General features: G+C 37.6%; 1 protein-coding gene across 1 annotated transcript; it reads right to left on the bottom strand.

Annotated features, from left to right (window-relative positions):
• Positions 1-559: 559 nt before the first annotated feature.
• On the bottom strand, positions 560-8932 carry LOC122279101 (auxin response factor 6-like). The gene is made up of 14 exons (XM_043089441.1): positions 7776-8932; positions 6935-7047; positions 5521-5619; positions 5383-5439; positions 5143-5298; positions 4957-5041; positions 4561-4651; positions 3992-4156; positions 3794-3916; positions 3280-3355; positions 3006-3153; positions 1666-2804; positions 1364-1554; positions 560-1027 (listed from the first exon to the last, which is right to left on the bottom strand). Exons 1-14 carry the CDS (start codon positions 7816-7818, stop codon positions 814-816), a joined length of 2700 nt encoding a protein of 899 aa, XP_042945375.1. The 5' UTR covers positions 7819-8932; the 3' UTR covers positions 560-813.
• Positions 8933-11351: the final 2419 nt, after the last annotated feature.

Genomic DNA, 11351 nt, shown 5'->3' with positions numbered 1-11351 from the left:
GATTGAAAAGCCTCCACACTCTTAGGGTTTCCCAGTGAGTGAACTTTCAAGATTAACCAATGCACTTGCAAATTATCAAGCGCATGAACAAAAATCTCAAAAGCTTTATCAATGGATAGTCATATTAATGGAAACAAAATCTATTTGCAAATATGTTTTTTTTTACACACTCAATACGCCACTGATGTAGATTGTACAATAATACGTCGACTCACGTATCAAGTTTGCAAATAGAACAACTCTATCAATAGAACTCGAACCTTAAAAACCAATGTCATTGGATGTGCATATAAGCAAGGGAAAGAGCTGAGGAAGAAGATTCTGAGTACTCGGATATTTTCTAGCATGCAACATAGACTAATAAGACGAAAAATCCAACGCGAGGGGCATGTTTTTCAAACTCGAAAACCTGAAAAAGCAAAGACTGCTGCAATATTAATGGGGTTGTTTTCCACACCGGCCTATCTGTTATAGGGACCCATAACATGCATGCAGGCACTGGAGTGAATGGGTTTATCCCCCCACATATTCAGAAAGTTGTCGCCAAAGCACAAGAAAATGTCAGTTAAATTCAATATCAACATTATGTTGTGAACAACTGCAGTAACATATACCAAAAGCATTGCATGATAATAAAAACAACGTTAATCTCCTAATATATGTGTATGGTATGTATCTCAAAATCTTAGATTAAAACATGAAAATATATAATCTAATTACAGTAATTGCTTATACATGCGAAGATCATGCACCCTTCCAGACCTCATAAGGTTGGTAGAGATGCTAATACTACAGAAGCAGATAATGGTTTTTTCACCGGTTGAATAATTCAGTACTCGGAGACCCCACACACGTTATCCCACTGCTCAAATTTCTTGAGTCCTGCCGGTTTGCATAGTCATCACAGCTGCTACTGGACAGCTTCTGAATTGGTACTGAGTTCAGAAGCTCCGGGCGATGCTTGCCCACTTGGAGCATTTCTTGGGGTGACAGGATTTTGATACACCACACGCTGTTTACAAATTCCCTGAGTAAAAGGCCTCAACTTATCAGGCTTTGTAAATTGAGAGTGACAGTAAAGATATAACTTCCAGAAAAAAAGAAGATATTTCTATTAAGCTGCTTGACCCCCATTTACAGCATCACACACTTGTGAAATTCTCTTCAATCATCTTACTTTTTGTTAAGTTGGTTTGTCATTCGATTCATTTTGGTCCAATTTCCATATGGAAGATGCCAGAAAGTTTTGATATCAGAGGGTCCACAAGATTCAATTCAAATCTATAGTTTAAAACATAATACTAGGATCATCACACACTTTTATTTCTTAAGGAAAAAAAGCAACAGAAAGATGGAAACTTACGGCCAGGGGTCATCACCGAGGAGAAGAACATCATTCTCCCGGTCAACAAATACAAGCTGCCAGCCTGATCTCATAGGGTCCTCCAAATCGCCTTCAAGGCCAAACATACGAGCTAGCTCACCACGCAACTCATGGTAGCTACTAAATTTGGTGATATCCAGTGACCTCCCAAAGGAGCCTGACTTGTAAACCTGTCAATATTTACAAGATTCATATCAGAGACAAGTAGATCACGTGTATAATAAAAGGCCTACAATTACAACAACTCATTACATAAACAATAAACTCAGATGACACAGCACCTTAACAAAGGTTCTTGCAGGTGGATTTAGTTGGCCCACATTTTCTGGAGACTGCAGGAAACCAGATTCATCAATGCAACTGTTAGGTGCCAGTGCTGGATTAAGTGTGAAATCGGTGCCTGCAGTACTCATATAATTAGAGGAAGGGAAGGATATGGTTGTGGAGTTGCTATCACTGGCAACTCCCCTAAGACCTGAGACCCCATTTTGCATTAGAAGAGATGACGGCTCTATATTAACGCCAAATAGGAGATGGCTCTGAGGGTCAGCGCCTCCTTGGTCTATCGAGCATTCCCTACCAGGAAAGGGTGGCAATGAAATAGAATTAGGAGACATGTTATTCTGGGGCAGGCCCAACTTCTCCACTTGAGGCAAAGCATAATGAGAAGCTGCAGAAGAAAGAAGAGGATCAACTGCAGCTCGCTTTGATGGCCAAGCAGCAGAAGGCATCAAGGGGTTAGGTCTGGAAAGGTTGAGCAGGTGGGATGATTCATCCTGCTGAAATGAACCCAAAAGACTGTGTAGAGGAGAAACTACTGGGCTGGTCACAGGGTTCCCATTCGAATCAGAAAAACTCTGCTGTTGGCATAGTGAAGAAATTGCTTGCAAGGATGGTGGCTGAGATTGAGACGATGAAATAAACTGAGGCATCGTAGAAACAGTACTTGAAATCTGTTGGTGGCCAACAAGTTTCTGTTGCTGCTGCTGACTACTGAACAAGTGCTGATGCTGCAACTGTTGCTGGAGAAGCTGTGAATGAGTTTGATCCTGAGAGTGAGATTGATGCTGGTTTTCTCGAACAACTTGCTGAAAAGCCTGCTGAGGTTGAGGCTGCTGCACCATCTGAGGCTGCATCAAAGCAGTAGACCTACTCTGGAGATTCTGCAGTTGCTGGAATTGCAGAAGAGATGAATGTGGTGGTTTAGAAGGATCTACAGTTCTTATCTCTTGAAGTGCAGCAGCAGCCATAGCTTGGTACATATCAGTATTCAAGCCAAGCATGGAAGCCTCAAGCCTTGGTTGCATCCATGGACTTACCCCAATTCCCTGAAAGTTCAATGGTTGGATTCCACGATCTCCATTATCTCCTCGCAACCACATAAGAGGCGAATTAATTCCCAGGTCATCATCCTTCATGCCTGGGGGAACAACAACACCAACAAAACAAATTAGAGAAGTGAAATGAGGGTTAAAACTTCAGCTGTGACGTTTAAATGGAATGTGCAGTGCAGTGCAGGGGCTGGGGGAGGAGATAGAAAACAGGAACTAGAAACTATTATAGGATGCCAGCATACAATTATTACGCATCTACAGCCCTAGGTAGAAGTAAAATGGTATACCATGGAAAGATGGAAATCCTGGTTGCCAAGGTCGCTTAAGTCTGAGTGGAAATGGAGATGGATACATTGGGAATGTTGTCAATGGTTCAATCTCCCATAGGGACACCCTTGGCTGTCTATCCCCTGCTGTGGATTCATCCCATCCAACCTGCAATCATCAAGTCAAAGACATTCTCAATATGATCCAACAATCTGAAGGAAACTTGAGCTACACAAGGAAATATTTTAAGAAATTACTAGCATCTTCATACAATAAAATTTGTTGTACTCAAACCTTGACAGAGCGCCAATGTGAATTTGGCCACCGAACGGTATCTAAGTCACTTATGCCGGTTATTGTACCCATGTACCTGAATAATGTATAATGGTCAGTATATATTTTCACCTTTATATGTTAGGGTCTTCTAAAAACATTTTTCAGATCAAGAACACAATAAACAAATCCAAAAGAAGCAAACAATACATGGATAGTGAAGGCATTAAATGGGAGCTCAATCAAAAGTGTAACTGTAAACTCCTCACCTATCAAACCACAATTTACCCAAGAGCAATAAAAAAATTGAAAAACCAAACAAATATTCATCACATTGTTTAATAAAAAATTTCACCCTTTGCTGTACATAAAAGAACACTCTTGACGATCTTCAAAGTACCACAAACTTACAGTTAATTTAACTTGGTGATTGTATTTCATAGAATATCAGTCCGGCCTACACAATTTAGTGATGTATTAAAGTCTAGGAAAAGATAAAGGCACAAAAAGTGACTAACAAGAGTTTGAGACCTACCGACGGACGCTTGATTCTTCTGTTTCAAACAGCATCCTAAAGCGCATGCCAACGGAAACACGAGTATGATAGACCGCTTTAACGTATTTGGCCAGGGGGATAACAAATTCTGAAGGGCTAGCCCTGAATGAGAGTTGATGTGAATTTAAAGGAAGCTGATAATTAAAAATTTTCACAAAAACTTTTCAAGAATCCTACCTTGGGTTATAGAATATGGTGAAACGGCTGTTTGTTGCAGCTGCATGAGCAGCAGCAGCAAGAAGTCCCAAGTGCATGCTATCACTGGATAGAACTGATGAAGGCATAACAGTTTGTGGTCGATTAGCTCGCCGGATACCAAGGAGTAATTGATTCTTTTCATTCCTGATGAAGGGAAAGACATCAGTCAGACCACAAAGCACAAATCATAGTTATAAATATTCAAGCATGTCTCTATGCCTAATTACACATAATGACCATGATGTGGGTGCCGGAAATTATTCTCAAGAAGTCTATAAAGGGAAGTTTTAGCATAACATAGCATACATTTGGATTATCTTTAAGCCTATTGCCATATATGTGCCGACTGTCCAGGACAACAAATAAGTTACATAACATGGATCACCCAGAAAATTTTTTGGGCACAGTTATATTAACAGACAATTAAAATAAAAAAAAAAAAAAAAGTGGAGGAAAACGTGTGGGAAAAAATTATAACAGACAGTAAGAGACAATGGGGGAAAGCATGGAGGAAAAAGTTAATATCAGGAGATTAGCAAACTGCCCACCAGATAAAAAGCACGGAATCGCCAGCAACCAGTCTTTTAGCACTTACAAACACACTCCATCCTGTCGTAAGTAGGTGCCTTTTGGGTTGGCCTGCATAAAGAAAAGGCAATCATTGTTGTTTAGTGTAACTTGCAAACCAATCAAATTTCTTGATTATGGAGAGTACATACTAACTTCCAAGATACAATAAACACGTTTCTAAAGACCACATTAGCTCGAAAAGTACCACAAAAGTGAAGAAATGTGGTGTATATGATTAGAAAATTTAAACTCAATACACACCATCTGCCACATTTCTTATCTTTCATACTAGGAACACAATTTCAAAAACTGAAAAAAAATAAAAAATAAAAAAAATACAGGCATTTTTCATAACAGTTTTCCCAAAAACTTACCACGAAATATATGTCTAAATTTCCATTCATTGTCATGCAGATCCCTTGCGATCAACTCTTGAGCCGGCGGCTGCAGGGAGAAGTCCTGACAGATCGGAACTATGTCATTAGAAACTAAATGAAGAGATTCTAAAGCCCATAATAATAACTAATTGATGGTTAAACTCCATCATTCAAAAGATTTACCAGTGGAGGGAACACTTTTTCAGCTGCTCGACGAGGAACAGAGAAGCCTCCATGAGTGCTTGTGTCACTGGCTGTCAAGGTTTTACAAAAATAATTTGTAGGCTGCTTGCTGTGGGTGCCCAACTCTGCCGGAAGGAATACATCCTTTTGCTCTTGCTGCAGATTAAGGTCAAATATCAAAAAAGGAAACAATCAACAAGTCCAACAAATCAAAACACCAATCAATTCACAGTAGCATACCGGATTCAGTGGTTGCAAAGTCATCTGAGCATATACTTCATCTGTATCAATATCTGCCTGAAGTTACCAAAATTCAGAATCATTAGGCACCAACGGAATGTTCAAAAACCAGAACCAACCAAGCTAAAAAAGACTTACATGCATCGTCACATTGTGAAGTTGGCAAATAAGTTGTGGAGGTAAACTTGGGTAATTAGGAATTTGGGCGTCAACTTCCTTGTTGGTTGATGCAGCAACCTGCATTGTAGCATTTAGATATGCTTTAGATATTTTTAACGTTATGTGTATGGATCATTCAACCCATAATGAAGAAGTTGACTTTTAAAGAAAAAAATTAGCAAGTCTATCTTCAACAATTATCGTGCAACAAGTCTAACCTATGGACAGACGAAAATGAACATATGTGGTCATCAATTACAAACACTCGTTACAAGCAAAAGAACACAAGATAGGGTACTTGAAATTTTCATAGGCTCCAGAGGAAGGGAAAAATGATCAGCAGAAGCAGTGTTGGAGAAGGCTACAGATCATGCAAATACTCCTATGAGCTATTCTCAGGACTTGTTCAACTCTAAGGCAAGCGACGATATATGGCACATGCAGTTATGACAGGACATCCCCCTCCCCCTTTGGTTTTTTGAACCATCCTCAACGGTGGTGTACAACTACAAAACTTACAATTTTCCCCCATTATTTACACATTGCTGACTATAAATTTGTGGATACTTTAATAGTGATATTTAATTTATGATTGGCCCCATTATTTTCATGTAAGGCACCTCTTGGTTTTCCATTGGTAGGTACTTTCCTTATTTTGGCGACACCTCAATCTACATACAATCCCTCCATATAACAAACCTCTCTCTCAAAGGTAGTAGTTAGTAATAAACGTGGCTCAGTAATTTTAAACTCTGAACCACTATATCAGTATGAGGTGTTGATCAACTAATGCCAACAGCTATATGCGTGTATATACAAAGTGCTTATTAATTTTATAATTTTGCAACCTAGAGAGGAGGTGAATCAACTTGCGAGATACAATCTTGCTGCTCAATTGTCACTTGTACTAGCATTTCTTGCACTAACATGTAGTCTTCTCCCTTTCTAAAAATTTTCTCACTCTGCTAGCAGCATTGATAGATACACATGAGAGAGAGAGAGAGAGAGAGAGAGAGAGAGAGAGAGAGAGATCAAAGAATTGTGAAGAGTGATCAAATTTGTCTCCTGCATCCAACCGGAAGACATAAGGGAGGGGCAGATGGGAAGAACCAGAAGACTTTTCAATCTCAACCATAAATATGGTACTGGGGCGCTTTGAGTATAGTATACCACCACTCATTAAATACATTATTTCAATGAAAAGAAGGGGCAAAACATTAAAAAAGTTATTTAATGCAGATGAATCATACAACAGAACTTTTGCTTGCCTAGAAGTGGATAAGAACATTATGCCATCTTTATTTTAAGCACAAGTTGACACACTTTGCCCATTTAAGAGGTTCAGCTTCAAAACACTAATAGAGTAACTACATCCAAATTTACGCCTACCAACCTGTTCACTATGACCCTGGGGGAAATAAACAACACGACTTCCAACAGCCGGTAGCGAAACAAGAGGACCCGCGCAAGCATGCCAAAGTTCAGAATTTAGAACTCTCTTCTCCCCTGCAAAAACCGTTTCAGTTATACAAAGTTTCATGAACAATACATGTAGTTGTCAATCTGGATATTATACGTGCCAATTACATAGAAAAATTCCTTCCCATAAAAGTAGAGGAATATTTTTTCAGTGTGGCTTCATAACACTCATGAAAAATCCATTACTTCGACCTAGATAGGTCTTATCTTTTGTACACCATCTTGTGTACTTGGGCCATGCCTATCTCTATTAATAAATACCATTTGCTTATTAAAAAAAAAAAAAACACTCATGGAAAATGTATCAAGTTGAGTTTCCAAATTATGGGTAGAACACAAAACCAGATCCAAGAGGATGAGAAGAAGACAGAAATTCAGCTAGATGCAGCCAGTTACCTTCTGTTGCTCGGAATAGTGGGGGAAAGGAAAGAAACTATAGCAGTAAAAGCCTGGTTTCGGGCGCTTTTGGGGTACCAAGAAGCAAAGGAAAAGGAGAAAGAAACAAAAGCCCATCATAAGTGGAATAATCAGCTATCTTAAATTTTCAACATTTTTACTTTGTATCCTTTTCCTACCCTTTCTTGGAAGCAACTGAGCCCCCATGGGCATCCCCAACTTCTTTACACAAACCACAGAAAAGTCACCCCGGAACTCAGTCTAAACACTTAAGAAAAGAAAAATGAAGTTTCAAGATTGAAAGCGAGAAAGAGACTCAAAATAGAAGCACCAAATCTGGAAGAGAAAATTTAGCATACCTTCCTGGGTTTGAGGACTAAAACCAGCTGAAGAGAGCCTCATTTTTGCAGAAGTTCCAGAAGTACTTTAAACCTCAAACTTAAGCTCACGACTACTTATCCAAACCCACTCTCTTAACAAAAAACCACTAAGCACCAAATTATCCCCAGAAAAAACCCCGAAAGCGCTGAATAATCCCTTCACCTGTTTCCCCTTTACTGCATAAGACCTTATATTTACCTTTCCCTACCCCTTTAACAACCAAAACCCATTAAAGAAGACAAAGTTAATAACAGAGTCTGAGCCTTCATGCAAAGAAACGGAAGCCAAACCCAGACTACACCTACTCCTGGATCTTCAACCGAAACCGGTTCCACTACAAAGCACAATCGACTTGAGCCTCATCCGTTCCTCACAGTCCAGACCCAGAACCCCAAAGATTCCAGCTTCTAATCCACAACTTCACGCAACCATCTTCAGCAAATGAAACTCAACATTTCAGCTCCAAGCCCCAAATCATCTCGCTCGACCTCTTATACAAAAGCTTTAGCTTGCAGCTCGAGAGTTGTCCGGTTCCCCAGTCAACGCAATCTCAGATAACCGAATAATTATGGCACAAAACCAAGAAAACCCACAAATCAGAATAGTTAAATATCCACAAGAGACCAGATCTCAGCCTCAATGTCCCAAACCTGGCTTCAGTTTGAGCTCCAGAAGGGGCCAGATCCCAATACAGAATCAACCCAGAACATAGTTACACTCAACCAGGCAGCACACGTATTTTTTAGAGCAAACTGAAGCTACTTCATATTAAACTGATAACTGTTCCAGATATGTTTACCCCAAATATGGCCTGGCGTCATAGGTACAGCCAAAATGGATGGGTGTTTGAGTGTTTCTGCAAATGGAAATGAAAGGCCGCTGAATCTTGTGGAAATGGTATCGTCCTCCACTCCTACTACTGCGTGGTGTCTCTGCTATCACTGTTGCTTTACCACTCCCTCTGCCTTTCTCTCTCCGCTCCAATCAATCAACAAACAACTGCCATTATTTTTCGCTGTCTTTTTTATACCAGGGAAAAAGAAAAGCAAAAACCCATGAGACAGAGAGAGAGTGTGTCAGATTTTTTTTTTTCCCCAACAGAGGACAGTTTTGCATTTTACTGCTTTTCCTTCTTTTGTTTATTGACTTTTCGTTCTCATTTCAGAGTTTCAGACCACTTCGGAAAGATATAGAACAAGCCTCTGCATTGAACAATTTTACTATAGTAACCTTCTTCAACAAATTTCTGGTCTCTTTTATTTTCTTTTTTTTTTTTTTTTGACTAAGATAAATTAGATAGAGGTTAATCATTCCTTCTTCCTTTTTACCCCTCAGAAAAGGAAAAGCGTCTGTAATTTCTTTTTGAATTTAACATGCCTGAAATGATTAGCTACCCCAGTCTTCATCGTCTGGTGATGGCCATTCGAGTTGGTACTCATTCATATAAAGATGGGTCAACTCAAAGAGTCCAACTTAAAAAGAGAGAAAAGATTTTCATAATTATTCCTACAATTTACAAGAAGTTGTTAGGAAAACCAGTAACATCATCCATCTTGAATTTTGACTGCAAGTTAGGTAGTGTTATTGAGTCAATTAATTGAAGTTCATCTATAACTTGGGGTAAATTTCTATAACTTGGGGTAGTAATTTTAGGGTGAGTCATTTATACCGGATGTCTTGGGTTTGAAATATCGGGAAATTTTTTTTTGAATAATTCAATATATACTTATATGAACTTCTTATCAAGAGTTTATGCATTTTCAAAATTAGTTAAAATTTTATTCTGAACACTCAATACCAATTATAAAATGGAGGGATACCCACATAGGTAAACCCCTCTCAAGCTGTAACGGGCCACGGCATGTAACACATGCTTCTAAATTAAAATGGCTGTTACATGCGTTTGCCACTTTAATTGGGCTAGTCTTTAAAGCCAACCATATGATATGCACAAGGAGGGCGATACATATCCCCCCTCAAATGATTCTTGGTCATCTCAAAAAGTACAGAATTTTTCTGTTTTTATTCTCTCGGAAAAGTAATTAGGTTATAGATTTGTTGAGTGTTTCTCTAGTTTATTTTACGTAGTATACTTCACCACCGAGATGAAATTTTTGAGATTTGCTGGATTATTTGTTCATGTTGAATGGACTTTTTGAGCAATTCAAAAATTGTGCCTGAGGTATTCTAAGGTTTAAAAAAATCATGTATGTCAATTTTTATTCAGTATTAAAAACAGAAATAGATGATCTTTTGAAATGGACAAATAAGTAGTGTTGACCATTTTCATCATGTTGTGGTCCAAAATTCTAAACCGATAGATGATGAAAAAGATGTAGGGATAGGGAGGTTCCATGGCAATAGAATACAGGGAAAAGGTATTTGCTAGGTTTACATGAGTCTTTTTGGCTTTAACCTTTCCTGTTTCTTGATATGATTCGAGCATAAAATTTTGATAAAGATAGCGAAAGAGCCAACTTTGAGGAACATTAATATTGGAGAAGAACATCATGCACACGAATTACAGCTTAACATTACAACCTAGCTAGCTATAGATCATATATACATGGATATGAGATATTTTCATTTCGACGGATTTAATGATTGGTCATAGAATTTTCCAGTTCATTTTTCAATTTGGTCCACCCATTCCATATGGGACTACCCATGCAAGAAGAGACTTTAGAGGTTGAAGTGTCCATTTCAATTAAATCTTGAAGGTAGATTGCAACATTTCATGGGACCATATTCAATTAAATCTTACTAAATAGGAATTACATGATTTGTTTTTTTCCATATTTTTGGAATTTTCTTTATATTTTTTAAGTTTTTAATTATGCTAAAATTGGGTAATTATCTTCCTTGAAATTTTTTAGTCACAATAAGCTGCATTAGATAAGAGTTTATAATTAAATTAATTAGTTTCAAATGATTTTTTTTTCTTTGTTTTTATTACCAAAAAAGAAAACAAAAAGATAACTTATTCCTGAAATTCTTGCAATTATAATTCAACTTTTTTTAAAGGAATGGTCATGATGTCTGTATATTACTATATTCAACGCTGTAATTGATCTGTAAATAAACTGACATTTTTTTTAACTAATTACTGTAGAATGTATTTGGCAGTACTTATGTTGGAAAGCACGAAGGAGTTGTAAATCCTAGCTAGGGTATTTTTTTTTATCAAAGGGGAGCTTAGGATCATTGGGATCACACTATGCCACGTAGGGTATTTTTTTTTTTTTTTACCAAAATAATTAATAGCTCACAACTACAATTCTCATTTTTTAATAGTAAATCTCACTCTTTTTTAAAAAAATTATACAGTGCTTACGCAGTGTATAACTATATGTAACATTATTCAATATAGAAATAGTATATTACGATGATGTATTTAAAAACTCGAAATGATATACTCAATATAGAAATAGTATAGATTTACTTTATAATAAAAATAACTTTATAATATAATGTACTGCATCAATCAATGTCAATTTATGAGTTTACATTTATGAAATCACTTTATAGCTAAAATATTTTTCTTAAATAATGGT

This window comes from Carya illinoinensis, chromosome 10 (assembly GCF_018687715.1).
Source record: "Carya illinoinensis cultivar Pawnee chromosome 10, C.illinoinensisPawnee_v1, whole genome shotgun sequence".
NCBI classification, from domain to species: Eukaryota; Viridiplantae; Streptophyta; class Magnoliopsida; order Fagales; family Juglandaceae; genus Carya; species Carya illinoinensis.
Note: the sequence above shows the minus strand (reverse complement) of the source record. Positions and strands in the feature narration are given on the sequence as shown.